The sequence below is a fragment of the Lynx rufus genome, unplaced genomic scaffold (genome assembly GCF_022079265.1).
Source record: "Lynx rufus isolate CCGP_SWC_20201006 ecotype Redwood Valley unplaced genomic scaffold, mLynRuf1.p SCAF_18, whole genome shotgun sequence".
Classification (NCBI taxonomy): domain Eukaryota; kingdom Metazoa; phylum Chordata; class Mammalia; order Carnivora; family Felidae; genus Lynx; species Lynx rufus.
Window position 1 is genome coordinate 21,725,288 of NW_025814832.1, and position 19,516 is coordinate 21,744,803.

At 42.8% G+C, this 19,516-nt stretch overlaps 1 protein-coding gene across 2 annotated transcripts in view; it reads right to left on the minus strand.

The window, feature by feature from the left end:
* Nucleotides 1–13,430: 13,430 nt before the first annotated feature.
* Nucleotides 13,431–19,516, minus strand: part of UTP18 (UTP18 small subunit processome component) — a 42,584-nt gene continuing 36,498 nt past the window's right edge. Inside the window, exons 12-14 of one of the 2 annotated variants that reach the window (XM_047081022.1) lie at nucleotides 16,227–16,369; nucleotides 14,602–14,640; nucleotides 13,431–13,580 (exon numbers count right to left, since the gene is read on the minus strand). In XM_047081022.1, the coding sequence (XP_046936978.1) occupies nucleotides 14,616–14,640; nucleotides 16,227–16,369 (168 nt within the window). In that variant the 3' untranslated portion in view covers nucleotides 13,431–13,580; nucleotides 14,602–14,615. The remainder of the gene's footprint in view (nucleotides 13,581–14,601; nucleotides 14,641–16,226; nucleotides 16,370–19,516) is intronic. The other variant, XM_047081023.1, reaches the window with a different exon arrangement.

Sequence of the window (19,516 nt, forward strand, 5' to 3'; positions counted from 1 at the left end):
GACATAAAAGAACATTATAGATCAGAATTGGAAAAACTCAGAAGTGAGGTGACAGATACCCAGGAAAGAACAGAAAACAAAAGAAACGCTCTATTTCAGAAATGAAGACTAGACCAGAGGGAACACAAGATCAGAGAGACACAACGTGTTTCTTAAGAGAAATAGGTGAAAATGGGGAGAGGGGATGATTAAAATTAAAAGATATAAAGAATAAATACAAAAACAAGACTGATAAATATTAAAGACAGGCAAAGAATATCAGACAGACAGTAGAGCTCCTGAAGAAGAAAACCCACACAAGGGAACAAAACAGATACTGAAAAGCATAATTCAAGAAAACTTTCCTGAGTCACTATATTGTACACCTGAAACTTATAAAAGACTGTATGTTAACTACACTGGAATTAAAATACAATTCATTAATTAATTAACTAATTAATAACAATAACACTTAATAAAAAAAGAAAGAAAGGGGCACCTGGGTGGCTCAGTTGGTTAAGCAACTGACTCTTGATGTCGGCTCAGGTCATGATCTCACTGTTCGTGAGTTCAAACCCCACGTCGGGCTCTATGCTGACAGTATGGAGCCTGCTTGGGATTCTCTCTCTCTCCCTCTCTCTCTGCCCCTCTTCCCCACTCACTTGCGTGCTAGAAAGAAAGAGAGAAAGAAAGAAAGAAAGAAAGAAAGAAAGAAAGAAAGAAAAGACGTTCCTGAAATAAAAAAAAAAATTCAAAACCTCACATTGGAAGAGCAGACCTCATACCTGAAAATGCGGACCCAGAATGACTAGCACCAAGACAGTCCAGTACAATTACCCAGGACTTTTAAAGAAAAAAAGAAAAAAAAAAAACAAAAACAACAACTCCTTTAACCATCTAGAAAATAAGAACATGTGACTTGCTAACTACACTTTATGCCAAAAGGAAAAGGAGAAACATATTTAAGATACTCAGAAGGAAAGTATGAGGCCAAAACGTTGTATCTAGTAAAACTGACCTTCCAGTGGAAAAGGCTGTTGGTGGTCGAACCCAGGAGCTTCCAAGTGGGAGTTGAACCAGCCCCCAGACGGGTTGGGCGAGGAGAGACGGAAGAAAGAGGCAGGCAGCTCCAGTTGGGCAGGTGCGGGGTGAACAAGCAAGAGAACTTACTTCCCAGGCTGGTCTAGGGTGGCTTCAAGAAGAGTCCATCTCAACCTACACCCACCAGAATCTGTAAACCTTCTGTGGAGGCCTTAATGGGGTTCAACCGCATGGATCGTCCAGATTCCAACAGATGCTGAGTCAGGGCTGCATCCTGCAGACAGCTTCTAGCGTGGGGAACGCAAGCAGGAAGCACACTCCAAGGACAGCGGAGGGGGTGACGAGCCTCCGGTTACCAGAGTTCAGTTCCTGGGTCAACCGGTGGTCATGTCCTCTCCATGACCTCTTCCAACAAAGGCACAGACAAAGCTTACCAACATGGAATAGATTCGCCACCCCCCCACCCAGTTCTAGTCACTGAAAATGTTTAGACACAGTAACCAACCTCAGTAGCAGTGACCATCACTGGCAAGACTGTGTGGTTCTGAAATACAATGTCTCACTCAAAGAAATCAGTGATGCTCAGAGAAACGGCTCCTTCCAGGTCTGGAGCAGCAAATATGCAAGGTGAACCTGGAACATCCTGTCATACCAAATAGCGAGGAAACAATTAAAAAACCACTAGAGCATGTCTCTAGGGCTCAGAACAAACTTGAAGAAGCTTCCACTGCTCCAAGACAATAAATGCAATAGATTAAAACCCATCAGATACCTAAGTCCATAGGTTTGTAATAATATGTACATATTTTTTTTTTAACTACGAGTCACCATCAGAGCATGATAGGAAACTAACTCGTCTTGAAAACTGGTCAGTAAACGGAAATAATCCAGCATTTATCCTGCCATTCCTAAATGACTGGTTACCAACACTTGGTAACCAAATAGTAAATGAGGGTATCTCTTTATAAAGGTATTCCAACTAATAAATGAAAAAGGGGCACTGGGTGGCTCAGTTGGTTAAGCGTCTGACTTTGGCTCAGGTCATGATCTCACGGTTTGTGGGTTCAAGCCCCACTGACAGCTCAGAGCCTGGAACCTGCTTCAGATTCTGTGTCTCCCTCTCTCTCTGCCCCCTCCTGCTCACACTCTGTCTCTCTCTCTCAAAAATAAACATTAATAAATGAAAAAGAAATGACAGAATTAGAATGTCACCATTTTGCAACTTTTCATGAACATAAGCATAAAAAGAAAGACTATCAGACATTACCCACCTCCCATAGTCATGTCTAAGACCACCTACAGTTTTGCTAAAGAAACTGACCCTGAGTTCTGAGCCAGTCTCTGATCTATCTGCCAGTTTGTAAGAAATATAGAAGACCAAAAAAAAAAAACAAAAACAAAAAAAAAAAGAAAAAGAAAAAGAAAAAAGAAATATAGAAGACCAAGGAATATGCTTAACTGTACCATGAGCACACCATCAGCAAAACCCAGACTGTGCAAAACTCTGCAAGTCACATGGCTTGAATTCTCTACAATCCTTGTAAAGAAAAAAAAAAAAAAAAAAGAGGAGGAACTTACAGATTGAAAGAGACTTACAAGAAATATGACATTTTTTTCATTTTTAAAAAAATCTGTTTATTTATTTTTGAGAGAGAGAGACACAGCACGAGCTGGAAAAGGGCAGAGAGAGGGAGAGAAATAATCCCAAGCAGGGTCTGTGCTGTGAGCACAGAGCCTGGCGTGGGGCTCTAACTCACAAAGCGGAAATATCACATTTTTTAAATGGGCTAGACTAACCGATATTGTCTCAGAGCATGCATTTGTATAATAAAACTTTAAAAAAGCAAAAGCAGGTTGGGGCGCCTGGGTGGCTCAGTTGGTTAGGCGTCTGACTTCGGCTCAGGTCATGATATCATGGTCTGTGAGTTTGAGCCCCGCATTGGGCTCTGTACTGACAGCTCAGAGCCTGGAGCCTGCTTCAGATTCTCCCTGTCTTTCTGACCCTCCCCCATTCGTGCTCTGTCTCTCTCTGTCTCAAAAATAAAATAAACATTAAAAAAAATTTTTTTAATAAAAAAAAGCAAAAAAGTGGCAACTATGCAAATTGAGAGAGAGATTATTTATAGGAAGAGAGGATGTTGGGGTTAGGACAGTGCACGTGGAGGGGTCCCTGGAGTGGGGGCAAAATTCTGTTTCTTAACCTGGGCACTGTTGACCTTATAATAATTCATGAAGCCATACATTTGTTGTGTGTGGCTTTTTCTTTCTGTGTTCTGTTTTTCAATACCTTATAATAATTCATGAAGCCATACATTTGTTGTGTGTGGCTTTTCCTTTCTGTGCTCTGTTTTTCAATAAAAAATTACGATATGCTTAAGATAGTAAATTGGGGATTTTCACGCAGGATCGATGAAAGTGTTAACCGATAAAGGTTTTTGTAAGGCCGTTTACCATATCTATCAATATTTCAAACTAACACTGGTCCCCTGTGCTTCACAGGGTCAGAAGCAAATACAATCATGAATGTGGCTATGGATGAATAAATGTGAAAGTCTACAGAAATACAAGATAAAGATGAACTCAGGCTAAGCGAGTACTCACTACATGTCAGGGACAGTGCTATGGGAGGCACTTTAGACACATCCTCTCACTGAACCCTTTACATGATCTCTGCGAGATAATTATCACCCCTTCCAGTGTGGCAACAAAGGCTCAGAGGGGTTCCGTGACTTACTCAAAGTCACCTACCCAACAGGTGAAAGAACTTTTCACTTTAGAAATTAATACACCAGAGGTAAGAGAATAAGGAAACACTAGCATCTGCCCGTCAATGCAGCAAGCAACGAGGAAGGATGAAACCCAAGGCTTTTATTAAACAAAATGGCACGTTCTTGGTGACATACAAAAGCAAGAAGCCAGAGGTCTTACGTGAGGAATGATCCTTTGTAGAAAGAGCAAGGGTGTAAAATTCATTTGTATCTTTTCAGCAATTTCGTATATGTATTTTACAATACCTGTTACAAGGAATTAAACAATTCTGCAAACTTCAAATGCATGAACATATAGATAGGTCTTTGGAGGGACTCGAAGTAATTCCATTTAACAGACAGCTAAGTGAACGCCCAGCTGAGGACTCCGTGCCCCTTCTGTCTGGGGGAACCTACCTGCCCCATGGCCACTGAGTACTCTTCCTGATCTGTCCTAAGAGAGACCTGCATCCCATCCTGGCGACCTCTGAGCGACAGGCCTAAGTTTGGCCCTTGGGTTTCTGCAGACAAGCAGCAGACAGAATTCTGGCGGTCAGAGGAGAAGAAGAGAGAATTCGCAGACATGAAAGTGGGTCAGGCAGGTCCCCAAGGGAAATACCATTCATTCCAGAGGCCATTCTGAGAGCAGAAAGAACACTGAACTCAGAGTCAGGACACCTGGGGTCCTGACTGCCATTTACTGCATTTGTGACCTCAGATCAAGTCATTTAACATTTCTGAAACAGAGCCTTCCCAGGGTATAAAAGGGTTAATAACACCTGCCCTGCCTACCTCCCCAAGCTGCTGTGGAACCAGATGAGAAAATAATAACAGCTTGCATTTACGTGCCAGACAACAGGGCCCGCGCTTTATATGCTGTAGTTCCTCCTAATTCTCCACCAACACTCTGAAGGGGCTCTGTTGTTGTCCCTCTTTTACAGGTGAAGAATTTGAGGCTTGGAGAGTGTCCCTGATCTGGGCTATTTAAATACAAGCTGATTGGGGCGCCTGGGTGGCTCAGTTAGTTGAGCACCCAATTCTTGATTTCGGCTGAGGTCACGAGCTCACAGTTTGTGAGCTCAGACCCCCTCATTGGGCTCCATATTGGCAGCACAGAGCCTGCTTAGGATTCCCTCTTTCCCTCTCTCTGCCCCTCCCCCCCTTAAAATAAATACATTTTTAAAATTAAAAATAAATAATAAAAAAATAAAATAAAAGCAAGTTGATTGACTCTGGGCTCTGTGCTTTTTACTACGATGCCATACTGCCTCCCGGAGCACATCTCTAAGAAGGCCCTGTATCTCTCTCTTTTTTTTTTTTAATGTTTATTTATTTTTGAGAGAGAGAGACAGAGACAGAGATAGAGGGAGACACAGAAACCGGAGCAGGCTCCAGACTCTGAGCTGTCAGCACAGAGCTCGACGCAGGGCTCGAACTCATGAGCTGCAAGATCATGATCTGAACTGAAGTCGGATGCTTAACCAACTGAGCCATCCAGGCGCCCCAAAAGGCCCTGTGTCTTTAAAACTGTACAACAGTGGGGGCGCCTGGGTGGCTCAGTCAGTTAAGCGTCTGACTTCAGCTCAGGTCATGATCTCACAGTTTTGGGTTCAAGCCCCACGTCGGGCTCTGTGCTGACAGCTCAGAGCCTGGGGCCTGCTCCGGTTTCTGTGTCTCCCTCTCTCTCTCTGCCCCTCCCCTGCTCATGCTCTGTCTCTCTCTCTCAAAAAGTAAATAAACATTAAAAAAATATATTTTTTTAGAATAAAAAATAAATAAATAAAACTGTGCGACAAAAGACACAAGTGTTCTCCACAAGCAAAGCTGAAGAGAGGCTTCAAGAACACCTCCAAACCAACACTAAGGGATGTAGGGAGCGCCAAGAACATAGGTCCTCCAGACCCTCACGACCGGACAGACTTGCAAATAGTCCAGAGTAGCCACTGTATGTTCTCCCCATCCCACGCCCTCCCCAAGAGACAGCCAGCAATGCTCTCCCGAGAAGAGAGAATTTCCGGGGGCTGCACTAGAGAGCCAACTTTTTGCAAAGGAGACAAGAGGAGCCTTCTCAGAGCTCAGACCCAAGGCCTTTGTTACTCTCCCGGTGATAAGAGACAGTGAGCCCCACCAGCAATCCCCACAGAGACTGCAGAGCATGGGATACTGCAGTAGAAAGTGAATTATATGCAAGCTGAGAACTGGTCTCAAGTCTCATGTGACATTAACAAGTTAGGTGACTTTAAACATCCACTGTTGGAACCCAACAAGCTCCAGGGTCCCTACTGAACATATGACTTCTATGGCCCCATCTTCCCTGCCCTGATTGGGCCATGGGGCCCTGGGACAGATGAAGGGACCCAGCTCTTATGATGTGCCTATAATGTGTGATGTACCATCTGAGTCTTTAAAAAAAAAATAATAGCAGTAATAAAACTTTTCAAGAGCTTACTCGGTCGGACCCAGTGCTAAAGTGCCTTATGAATGTCTTAAGGCAAGTTATCCGAGACTTGGAAATAAAACAAAATGATTACTCCATGCCCTTTCAAAGTCATGTTAAGGCCTCGTCTAAGAAGAGTTTCTGCAGCAAGAGTCCTTCCTCAGCAAACTGAGGGGGGCGAGGTGGGGCAGAGCGATCAAAGAGGAAGCAGAGGTCCGGAGCACCTGGGTGGCTCAGTCAGTTAAGCTTCCAACTCTTGGTTTAGGCTCAGGTCATGATCTCACAGTTTGTGAGTTCGAGCCCTGCATCGGGCTCTGCACTGACAGTGTGGAGCCTGCTTGGGATTCTGTGTCTCCCTCTCTCTCTGCCCCTCCCCACCTCGTGCTCTCTCTCTGTCTCTCTCTCTCTCTCTCTCTCTCTCTCTCTGTCTCTCTCTCTCTCTCAGGTCCAAGGGAGACTCAGGAGTTTCAGGGAGGACCAGGGTTCCACGTAAGGAGAAGCAGTTAGGGAATGCACAGGGAGTCGTCACAAGAGGTTGGGGAATTCCATAGAACATGATGGAAGGCAGGCCCTGGGGAGAAGGGGAGTGAGGCGGCTGGAAGGGCGGGGGTGAAATACTCCCCCTGCCCTGGCCAACTCCTACTCACTCTTCCAAACTCAACTTCGACATGGCCTCCTCAGGGACCCAACAGGCCAGGTCAATTTTCCCTGCTCCATGTTCCCAAAGTATTCGGCCCTTCCCCTTTGGTCACACTGGTCCAACTTGTCTAATGTGTGAGTCTCCCTCCGTGAGGGCATGGACTGTGTCCGCCCATGACTGCTGGGAATCCGGCATGAACAACATAGTGCCTGACATACACAGGTGCTCAACTGAGGTTCCTTGGGGGTTAGGATGGGTAGGGAGGTAAGGAGTTGGATGGACGATCTGAAAATCCAGGTGAAGGCAACAGGAGGAAGAAATTACATTTGAAGAAGCAAGGGCTTGAGGGAGAACGGCGGCAGAGAAAATAACAGTAGTCCATCTTATTGGAACTTCTGGAAATTTTATTTCATTTTACTATGCCAAGCCCATGTGTGCTTTCTGATGGAGAGGCAGGACCTACAATGAGGGAATTTTATCACTGCTTAGCTGTCAATGAGAAAATGCATTTGCCGGCTGCTGGCCGATTCAAAGTTTCACGGTTTATTCTCAACTCATCATCTATTTTAAAAACTACTGATTTGAGCTTCGCCTCTGGCTACCTATAGTTCATCTCTCCTTATGCCTCAGGATTCTCTCTTAAGCTCTACTTTACAATTTAACCTCTAAAATAGTCCTGGTTCCAAAAATTCTGACCTGCTGTCTGTACAAACCATCAAAATACCTTAGAAGTTTCATCATTCCTGATTTCATATTATACCTCCAGGATGGCTTCTCACATCTGAAAGTGGCACAAAAATCCTTAGTCAATCCATGTATCTTGATTTGGATTTCAGGAAATGTGCTCTTGGTCATTATTGCCCCATATTTACCCTTTGTTCTCTCCATAATCAAGTCAGATTTTTTTTAAGCTCATAGAATTATGTATCTAATATATGCAGCAAGCATTGAAGCAGATGTTGGAGATACGAAGATGGATAAAGTGCTAACAGGAGAGAAATAGATTAACAAATACAGTCAAGAAAGATGGAAGTATTAACTTCTTTTAGAGACTGTGAATTATATAACTTGTCCCTTTTCCAATGGAAGAAATCAAAATTACAGCACAAGCAAACTAAAACTATAGCTATCATTTTTCACTCATTAGGTTATAATATCTAGTGGTAAAATTTTATCACTGCTTGGATGTCAAAGAGAAAGAGGGGAGGGGATTCTCTCCTCTACTGTTGGTGGGAATGTCATTGTCATAGCCATTTTAGAAAAGAATTTTATTTTAAAAAATTTAATGTTTATTTATTTTTGAGAGAGGCCAAGTGGGGGAGGGGGAGAGAGAGAGAAAGGGGGACAGAAGATCCAAAGCGGGCTCTGTGCTGACAGCAGCAAGCCTGATGCGGGGCTGGAACTCACTAACTGTGAGATCATGACCTGAACTGAAGTTGGACACTCAACCGAGTCACCCACGTGCCCCTATCAAAATTGTGAATCAAAATTGTAAATGGCCATTCTACTTCAGGTATCTCTTGTGGAGAAATACACACATACAAAGAGACCCGTATAAGAAGGTAACTCCAGGGGCACCTGGGTGGCTCAGTTGGTTAAGCATCTGACTTCGGCTCAGGTCACGATCTAGCGGTCCATTGGTTCGAGCCCTGCATCGGGCTCTGTGCTGACAGCTCAGAGCCTGGCACCTGCTTGGGATTCTGTGTCTCCCTCTCTCTCTCTTACCCTTCCTCAGTCACACTCTGTCTGTCTCTCTCAAACATAAATAAGCATTAAAAAAAATTTTTTTTAAAGAAAGTAACTCCAGTATTATTTGCACTACTGTGCAAAAGTTACGTCTAACAATGAGGTAAATCCATTATCTACCCCATCTACTGGATAAGTGAAATTAAATGAAAATAATTATTGGAGAATATTAAAATCTGGGACTAATAATGTTAAAAAATTAAAAAGCAGGCACGCATGTACCTGTGGCAAGCGCTGCTGTTTTTCTCCCAAAAGTCATTCCCTACTTCTGCTTCCTCTTGCAAACAGAATGCCTAGAGTTTTGTTTTTGTTTTTTCTTTTTTCAAGCAACAGGCAGATAGCTATGTGCTCAGAGACAGCAGGCCCCACTGCCAGCCCCTGGGATGAAGCATGAACAGTTTTATGGAAAATTCCTCCTTTTTGACAGTGGTCTGGAGGCCTGTGACCCAGTTCTGCCAAGGAAACATTAGGGAAAGTCTGCAGGGAGACTTCTAGGAGAAACTTTCTGCTTTGATCAAAAGGAAGAATCCTGCCAGGAATGAGACTGTTTTTCCTCCATCCCCTTCACTCTGGCTTAGGGTGCTCTCGTGTTGTGAGAGGATGTGGGACTTGAGGTATACAGCAGCTATTCTGCAACCATGAGAAACAGGCAAAGAGAACCAAAACCACACTGACCAAAGATGGGACATCGGTGAGGCACCAAATGGATTCCGAAGCCAGTCAGCCACCTCTAGACATCTTAAATACGTTAAATACCCTTATGATTCAAGCCACTGTTTTTCAGGATTTGTGTCTCGCATGTAAACACATAATTGATTCAATGACAAAGACAGAAACAAAACCTACTAGGAAGATATACATCAAACTATTAATAGAGCTCCCTTGGATAGGGAGGAAAAAGACAACTTTCGCTTCTTCTTGAAATACATTATTTTCCAAAAAATATATTTGAGCATTGTTTAAGCTAAAAATTAAAAAAAAAAAAATTACAGTTCAACTTTACTAACCACATATGGCCTACATATTTGGGTTCTAATTTCTCCGGTCTTATCTTCATTTTCCCAGAACCTGATTCATTTCTCTTTTTTCTCTTTACTGTGTTTGGGAAAGCCACTTCAAATCTTCCATGAAAAGACCATATAAACAAAGAAACAAATGCAACAAAGGGTGTAGGTACTATGATAGAAGTTCATCTCTGTCGTGCTAGATGCACAGTATTTGAAAGGCAGAAAATGAAAAGGCAAGGAGGAAGCATCAGCAAGAACAAAGGAAGGGGGAAGAAAAATAGCTTGGCTCCTTCAGGGAAATTTCAAGTAGCTCAAGATTTCTGGAGCACAAAGTAAGTGAGAAAGCTGGAGAGAAGGGAAGAGGCTGAGATAATGGGCCTCTCTACCAAGGGAAGGAGCTTGAGTATCATCTTGTACAGGACTGTGGTCACAATGATTATAATGGCAGCAGCTAACATTCACTGAGAGCTAGCTTGCTCTGGGCCAGGTACTGTTCTGAGCCTGATAACCAGCCCTGCGAGGCAGGTCTATTATTACGCCTATTCCATAGATGGGGAAACGAAAGGCTTTGGGAGAGGAGCCGTTGAAGGATTTCAAGCAAGAGTAGCATGTTGAGATTTGTAATTTTAAAACACATCTCTATATATACTCAAATATTTACAAATGAAGTGATACATTTTGGCTTGGCTTCCAAATAACCAGAGAGTGTGTGGGTGGGGACATAAAAATCTCCAGGAGCTGATTATTGCCAAAGCTGGGTGATCCCTCCGAAGAAGTTTATTATATTAGTATCTCTCTTTCTGTATATGTTTGAAGTTTTCCATAATAAGTGTTTAAAAAAATCCTGGCTGCAGTGTGGACATCCAACTGAAAAGCGGGAAGCAAGTCAGGGGATTAATAGGCGAGAGCAGATTAGAGCCGGAGAAGCCACAGGATGGGAGAAAAAAAAAAAAAGGAGGACTTTTTGAGAGCAAAATAAAAGCACTCAGCAACTCCTCTTTGTGGTGGGAAGCAGAGGTAGAGGAAAACCTCAGGTTTAAAGTCAGTCCCAGGTACCTAGCTTAAGTGACTAGGTTAATGGTGGAGGAACTATTAACATTGTAAAGAATACAAAGCCAAGTTTGGGAAGAATGGAGGGGAGGGTGTGGCAACCTGTGCAGTTTGGGATGTGTCAAGTTTGGTGTGGCAGGAGGCCGGGTCTCCAAACCAGTGGCCCCTTCGTAGAAAATCTTTGAGCACATACCCCCACATAAGCCTATTTGTTTATAAATCATCTACATGGTATGTAGCACAAATACTTTATGCACGGCACAGGAGTTCTATTCCTTCCGTCTAATGAGCTGTCTACTGTTAAAGAGTGTGCACACCCAGCCTTGAGGATCAGTGGTCACTGTGAGGATGACAGCGTTAGGGACTGGCATGTTCAACCTCTCTGACCCTCGATTTATTTTCCTGTAAAAAGAAAGTATTACTTTCCTCACAAAGGAACCAGGAGAGTTTTGTGAGATTACATGTACATACAGACGTCAGTGAAAGTACAGGGCCAGGGGCTCAGAAATGCTGTTCCCACCCCACATTCTACCTTTCCCCCACACCTCTTGCCCCAGTCCCCATTTCCTCCTTAGAGTAACAGAATAGACCATGCTCGTGTCTCACGCGACTTTTCTTTGAGATGAGTTTGGAGATGCATGTCAACGGGATGCCAAGAAGGCCTAAGAGCCAGCTGACTGCAAGTGTGGGCAAGCACTTCCTCCCGTGGGCATTTGCTTGCTTTCATCCTGCCCCCCCACCCCACCCCTTAGCTAAAGTCCAGAAATGCTGGTCACAAGCCCTGTAGCAGGTCACTTCATTCTGTGCAGACTTATGAAGGTCTCCAAGTCCTCACCGGAGACACACACATGCCCGTAAGACTTCTCACCTGTAGTTGGTTCAAACAACAGGAAGAATTTCGATAGGCTAGTAATTCTTTACTTCCCTATTAGTGGGGATAGGGGAGAAATGGGCAGGCGCACCAGATTTCAACAAGTCGTCACTGTGGGTAAACCTATGTCCCATGAGGCTCTGGATGGCAAACTATCACCTCACAGCCCACGACATCCCCCGCCTGGAACAGAGATAAGCCACATTCACACTATCACAGCAAGTGCCAATAAAGAACTGTTAAGTGAGATCATGGCTGTGGCTCTCACCTCCTCGAGGAGTTCACTTGGCACTTGCTATGAGAAGCAATGAGAGCCTGACTCAAATCCCCAACTCCCATCGAGGGGAAATAAACATTAAAAAACAAGACACAGGTTTGGTAGCATTTCTGTCTGTAGAACAAATGCACATTTGTCTATCTTGGAGATTAGAACAGAGAGTTCTTTCCTCTGTCTCTAGCAGAGTATAAAAATGATCTAGAGGCGTTAAGAAGTAGTTAAAATTTCAACTCCTACTTCCATCATTTTCTCTAGAATGGTAAATTCCTGAAAATCTTTACACTCTTAGGAACTGAAAATCGTATCCAAAATAAGCACATATAAGGCTCGGTATCCGTATCGGAGCTAAACAATGAGGTAGCTAAGAGAGATGGTAAACGGCTGTCAAGAGCCTTGCCTTTGATTACTCACGGCCCAATGCTGCCCTCTAGCACTTCAGGAGAGAATCAACCCTGACAAGCCAACCGGTTTCAGGACTGGACTCCAGTATTTTTACTATGGAAGCAGTTGCGGGGCGGGGGGGGGGGGGGGGGGGCAGAGCCTCTACAATTACACAGCAACAGCCCATCTTAATAAAAGGCGTTTTCAGAAAGACGCCGGCATACGTGAACACAGTTATCTATCGAGCTGCTCTAGGTCATTGCCAGCAGACCTGGCAGGACCTTGAAGACATTGAAGATGCCCTTTACTGAGCTGTTGGCTGGACTAGAGTTAAGTGGGATCTATTAATTCTTTGGGCAGAGTCAGAGCCATTTTTCATCACTGGGAGAACTTCCTCCTCTAACCTGACTTTCCCAGGTGTCCGCAAGGAGTGGGGTGAGGGCTCTCAGACTTACTTGATACTTCTCATAACGAATCCTCCTTAGATACATGGTCTAGTGTCTGCTTTCCCTAAGAAACGTAGGGACTGGTTTAAAGCAAGGTTATGCCACAACTGAATTATGCAACCAACTGTCGACCCTGGAACCTAAATTAAATGAAACATTTAAATTGACATGAGAGGGGGTGCCTGGGTGGCTCAGTTGGTTAAGGGTCCAACTCTTGATTTCGGCTCAGGTCACAATCTTGCAGTTTGTGGGATCAAGCCCCACATCGGGTTCTGTGCTGACAGTGCAGAGCCTGCTTGAGATTCTCTCTCTCCCTCTCTCTGCCTCTCCCCCCAAACACTCTCTTTCAAAATAAATAAATAAACCAAAAAATGTTTTTGAACAGACAGACAAAAAATACTTCCAGGGAATGGAGTGGCTAATTAGTAGGACACAAGTACCAGGCTCTTATGTGACCCTCTCCCGCAAATAACAATGACAACCACTTGAAGTACCAAGCCCAGGAAAATCTCATTTCCATTATCACCTTTCCAAGAAAACTTGCAAGTTCAAAATTAATCCCATGAGCCCTCACTGCTCTCATCTCAAGCCAACTGACTCCATCGCTCATCAGAACCTCGCTTAGCATGGAGAGCTCTATGCTGGGAAAGGGGGAAATCTTAAGTAGGGTAAACTGTGAAATAGAGTATCTGTCTGTGTTATTTCTGGCTGCAGACAGGTGTTTCCAATCTCTGTGTGGTCTGAAAAGAAATGCATCCAAGTCAGTGTGCTTGTGTGTAGGTAGGAAGGGAAGAACAACTTACACTTGTTTTCAAACAAAAGTTGCTATGTGTTTATTAAAACGTTTCTGTTAACTTAAATAATACAGCTGGCTCAGTAAATCATTAGCCATATATTATCACACATTCAGAAAGTTTCTGGGAAGATCAAGACGGCTTCTCTTCCGGCTCAACTGGATCTGAGAAAACAGAAGAAATTATACATTTGATTTATAGCTGCTGGTCATCAACAAACATGTACTGGCTATACAGTTTGGGCAGGCAGGAAACCTAGACTGCTTTCCCCTCTTGGCTGATGTTTTGCTCAACATTAAAGCGATATGCACTCCCACAGTCTCCTCAACATGGAAGAATCTCAGAGAAGACCAACTTAGTCAATTGTGAGGAACAGGCCAACTGCAAAGCTCAACCTCAGAACTACTATATTTCCACATCAAAGATCAAGCCATGGAAAGGGAAGCACGTCTTACTGTTTTAAATACTAGGCAGCAAAACTAATGACCAGCCACTAACTAGCTCTGTGACAAGCTTCCACCAACTAGCCACAGGGCACGCCACTTTTAATTTCTCAAGAAACACATACAAAATAAGAGGGTGTGAGCTCATGGAAGGTACAACTGTATGTGAAGATCGTCATCTCTCACTGTTACGTCTAGCCTTTGTGGATTAAATGTTCAGTAATAACAATTTTGATGACCACTACTGAACAGTATATTAGAGATCTGACCTCAGAAAGAGAGAACCAGACTGTTGTGATTTGGGATAAAAATTCCCAGGGAAGGTTCAGGTCCAGCTGCGCTGCTCCTGATCTACTTCCATCCCGCTCCCCTATGTGAAGATACAGCAACCCTGGGGCAAGGAAACAAAGGTCAGCTCATGTGGTCCCTCTGCCAACTGACAGCAACGGGTGTAACCTTAAAACCTGAAGAATCAGGGGCGCCTGGGTGGCGCAGTCGGTTAAGCGTCCGACTTCAGCCAGGTCACGATCTCGCGGTCCGTGAGTTCGAGCCCCGCGTCAGGCTCTGGGCTGATGGCTCAGAGCCTGGAGCCTGTTTCCGATTCTGTGTCTCCCTCTCTCTCTGCCCCTCCCCTGTTCATGCTCTGTCTCTCTCTGTCTTAAAAATAAATAAACGTTGGAAAAAAAAAATTTAAAAAAAAAAAACAAAAACCTGAAGAATCAATAAAAAAGGATTTTCTTACTTCATATAATCTCTTTAGAAGTCTGAGTAATGGTGCAACCTGAAAAAGTAAAAGACAAATCATCTAAACAACTTTGTGATTACCCACAGTATGGTCAATCAGATCACAGAATGGCACTGAAGAAGCATTTTTGGGGGGTAAAAAATGTATTCATAATCATTCTCAACAGGCAGCTAGGTTAAGACTCCTCAATGTGTGACATTCTGAAGGATCCTAAGGCTACTACCTCAGGTTTTACTAAAAGCATCAAGCTTGCTCCAAAGCATCGAATTGGAGTCTTTGAAATACCTGACCAGCCACACCCAACACAAAGGTTGTCAGTCCCACACACTTGCTACAAACAGTCTCCCCACTCAGCAATGCTCTGGATAAAATGTGAACGGCCTCCGGTGCTTAAACTTCAGAAAAGAAAATTCAATTAGATAAACCAAAGTTTTAGGAGAGAATGTGTAAGTGCAGTAGGAATCTGCATTCTTGAAAACCCAAACTGAAACAATCACCCCAAAAACGACTGCAAGCAAGTGAGAATGATGGAATGTACCAACCATTCCAATGGTGGAATGATGGAATGTGTAACCATCTTCCTTTCTGAACAGAACTTGAGACCCCATTACTCTTTGCCATAACCTCTCTTCACAACTATCTCCTTAAAACTGATTTACATTTCTCCTCTTCTTCAAACCAGATTCCAGGTCTGTGAAAGCAGGCCTTCCCTAAAGCACACAAACATAAACACAGGGTCCTACACACATTCGCCACCAACACAAGGGAGAAGGGGCAGGGGGCTGTGACGGAAGGCACTAGCTTCCAGCTTGTCAGCAACCCCAGAAGAGCCACCTTGTCACCTGCATCTCTAGCAACTGTGCAGTTAGATTTTATTTGTTCCCGCCTTATAACCAAGTGTGTTGAGTGCAGAAAAGAACCTGGACAGAATGTAACTTTTAGACATCTCTGTGGCTGACATTCTTATTTACAGCTCACAGCTACAGAGAAAGCAGCACCTTTTCCAAAAAAAAAAAAAAATATATCACTTTTATCAAGTGAAGTAGGTAGTGAATTAACAAATCAACAAAGGTCCATCTAGACATAAGGCACCAAGAAAGCCGCAATATTACTAAAGTGGCTACGCTGGGGGTGCCTGGGTGGCTCAATCGATTAAGCAACTAACTTTTGATTTCGGCTCAGGTCGTGATCTCACGGCTGGGGAGTTTGAGTCTCATCAGGCTCTGTGCTGACAGCGTGGAGTCTGCTTGGGATCCTCTGTGCCCGTCCCCTGCTTGTGCTCTCTCTCAAAATAAATAAATACGCTTAAAAAAAAAATTAAAAACTCAAGTGGCTACTCTTCCTTGACTACTGCCAAATAAATAAATAAAGTTATTTTTAATTAATAAATAAATCCTCAGGTGAACTTTTCTTCTAGTCACATTTTATGGTAGAGAAATGCATTTTGTTAGATAATGAAGAGGACAGTCAGGCTAAACACTCTACAATTAATAATTTATCATTGTAGTTGATTAAGACACTGTGTGTTAAGTGTAGAACTGGGAATGTAACAAGAGTATCTCTTCATACTTTCAAAAGAACGTTATGGGTATTTCTGATGTTTAAACATAAATAACACCCACCTATATATCAGGGCTTTGCCTTTTTCGTTCCCCAAGGCAAAGTACCCACTTCTGGGAGAAAAATCCATGGTATGAACAAGAGAGACTGTCTTCTTTTTAATGATGGGGAAGTTTGAAAATACCGTACAGGAAGGAAGGTGCACCTGTAGGAAATAATATGAAGCTTTAAATCACAACAACTACAAACTCTTCTTTCTTAAATTTTAGTCTTCATTCTACCTGTTTGCTGGAACAAAAAGTTCATTTTGATTGTAGTACACATGATGTACAACTCTCATAATGGAGCAGAGTGTTCTGAAATTAAAATTTGGTTTTCAATGTGCTATTAACCTAGAGGGAAGGGAGGGAAGAGAAGAAAGCACTTCTTTGATGCTTCTAATGCACCATCTAGCATGGCGCCTGCCAGATTCCAATGTTTGCTGACTAAATAAATGAATACACTAAAGTAAAAAGTCAATAGCAGTACTCAATAATGCTCTAACTTAATGACCACAGTAAACAATACTCAAATTTGGTCACAGGGAACAGATACTTTAAATGTTACAAAGAGTCTGATTTTATATAACTGAAGCCCAGCAAAGTCATACGAACTCTTCCAGTATCATATAATCTCCTTTCCATACTTTACTTTTCTGCTTTATGATATATTCTCTGTCTTTTTCAATCTCCTCTCAAGGAAGACAAAATCATGGAAACCTGGTTTGTCAAGTGAAAACTGTGTTCTGATTTAAAGAGATGAAACGCTCACCACCAGGCCTAAACATGAGGAAGGGCACTGTCTCTTTCTCCAAGAGACTCCACTGTTGGGGAAAATGAGCCAAGTCGAAGATCGATGCAACCAGTCCTCACTCGATTTGTGGGTAAATAAAACCCCAGCATGGAAGCAGTTACCCGAAGTACACTAGGATTTTAACAACTCTCACTTTCAAAGATTCTCCAGCTCTTCCAACAAATAGAGGACCTTAGTGTCCCAGTATGTGTGGAGAGCCCTCACTCAGCTATTTCCCTTTGGCAGTCTGTCATCCTCCACACTTTTAAATGAGGCTTTAAACCGTCCAAACAAGGTGATTTCGTAGACGAGCCCCAGGTAAAACCCAGTGATATACACATCTGTCTGTGGAACAGGTTTCAGTGAGTCACTTATTAGGCCCTATTCCTTCTGGTATATACCTATTGACCATTTTGTCAAGAAAGTAAAGCTTACTGCGGATCTCCAAGCAATTTCAATTATTCTCAACTTTCCCTGGAACCAGGTTCTGCCTGCACAGCACGGCATCAATGCACAGGCATTAGTGCTAATGAGAAGTGGTCTTGACCCATTAAAGCTAAGAAGCTGGCAGACTTGATCCGAACTTGTAAACTTCTTAAATACCACTCTTTATACAGGTTCCTTGAAAAATATATTTAAAAAGAACAACAACTTAAAGCAGACTAGTTATTTTAGGAGAGGAGCCACAATATGAACACTGCAAAATCTTTTTACTCTTAGTTTGGAAATGTGGAAATTACATGCATTTTTAATAAGTGGTCTGGCTTCTCAATTGCATTTTGCTTAGGCCACTGTAAGTTTGCATCCTCTAGGCACGCACCAACTTTGAACAGGTGATCCACGGCATCACAGGAGCAAATCAGGAAGTAACTACTTCCTACGAGCGCCAAGAACAGAACTGTCCTATACCTAACTTTGGTCTCCATCCTATGTGTCAACTGGTACTTTTAAACCATGCTCCAGACACTTGCTCATTAACTTTGCTGGCAGGACTTTGAAGTCTTTTGTGGCTCTTCCAAAATAAAATACACCAGAACCAACCTTTCTACTTCAATGACTTTTTTTTAAATATAATTCATTGTCAAATTGGCTTACATACAACAGCCAGCACTCATCCCAACAAGTGCCCTCCTCAGTGCCCACCACCCGCTTTCTGCTCTCCCCCCATCCCCATCAACCCTCAGTTTGTTCTCTGTATTTAAGAGTCTCTTATGGTTTGCCTCCCTCCCTGTTTGTAACTATTTTTTCCCCTTCCCTTCCCCCATGATCTTCTGTTAAGTTTCTCAAGATCCACATATGAGTGAAAACACAGGATATCTGTTTTTCTCTGACTTATTTCACTCAGCAGAATACCCTCCAGTTCCATCCACATTGCTGCAAATGGCATGATTTCATTCCTTCTCATTGGCAGGTAGTATTCCATTGTATTTGAATGACTTCTTAAAGATAATTATATTAAATCATGCTTTTTATTTTCTAACCTAAATTGGAAAAAACAGTCTCCTAATTTGGATTCAATGTAACTTCATACTTAAGTCAACTCGTTATTACAAACAGGGAGCTCACTGTGGGGCAAAAATTGGGGCACAACACACATATCAATTTTTTAAAACTCATGTCCACCAGACGGGAGCTGTTTATTTTTGTAGCTAAATAAAAAGAAGAGAGTGCCAGAAACACTATGGTAAACACACACTCTTAATAAAGTTTAAGATGTAAACGGTGTCGCCTTAGATGCGGTGCCCTCAGGCAACAAAAAGCCTACACAACCGTATACAGTGGCCATGACTTCACACAAGAGGACCGTGTGTTTTTCCAATGGAGGACAAACACCAACCTATCAACAATGTATTTTTATATTTTATCTCCTGTATTGACTTGATTCTCAGGAGCAAAACCACGTTTACAACAGTCTCCTAAGAGACTCACATGTATGTATCTGTGAGGTCCCCCAGTGGACTCTCTCACTGCATTAGCACTTTCTTCTCAGACCAATGGCTCCCACCCACATGCTTAGACGTCAGCTGTGTTCTAACCTCTCTTTATGGCCCTTGTATCCAAAACTATAGGTGAACTGTTAATGAAGAAAAAGCCCATAAAAACCCAACCTCTTTACCTCAGAAAGTTCCCTTTACCTCCAACACTATTTCTGTCATCACATTTAAGGGCCCCGGTAACAAAATTCAACAAGTGAAAAGCTCACTCATCCTTAATTTAATGGATAACCAGTTCCACAACTTTCTACTACATCAAAGATTGTAGATGCAATAACAATTTAACTTCTGTGTCTCTTACTGGTGCAATGGCTTAGATTTATATTCACTGCTTTGTGCTGGGATAACAGAACTGTTTGGATCATTATAAGAGACTGCATTTAATGATACTAACGCTGTTTCACCGAGGCATTCTGAAGCTGCTATGCCTGGCTACTTTCCATTAGATATTATGGTTGACTACCATTTAAAAAATGGGATTTGGCTGTTACTAATGAATTCCTTGTGTGATTTGGCCACAGTAAAGA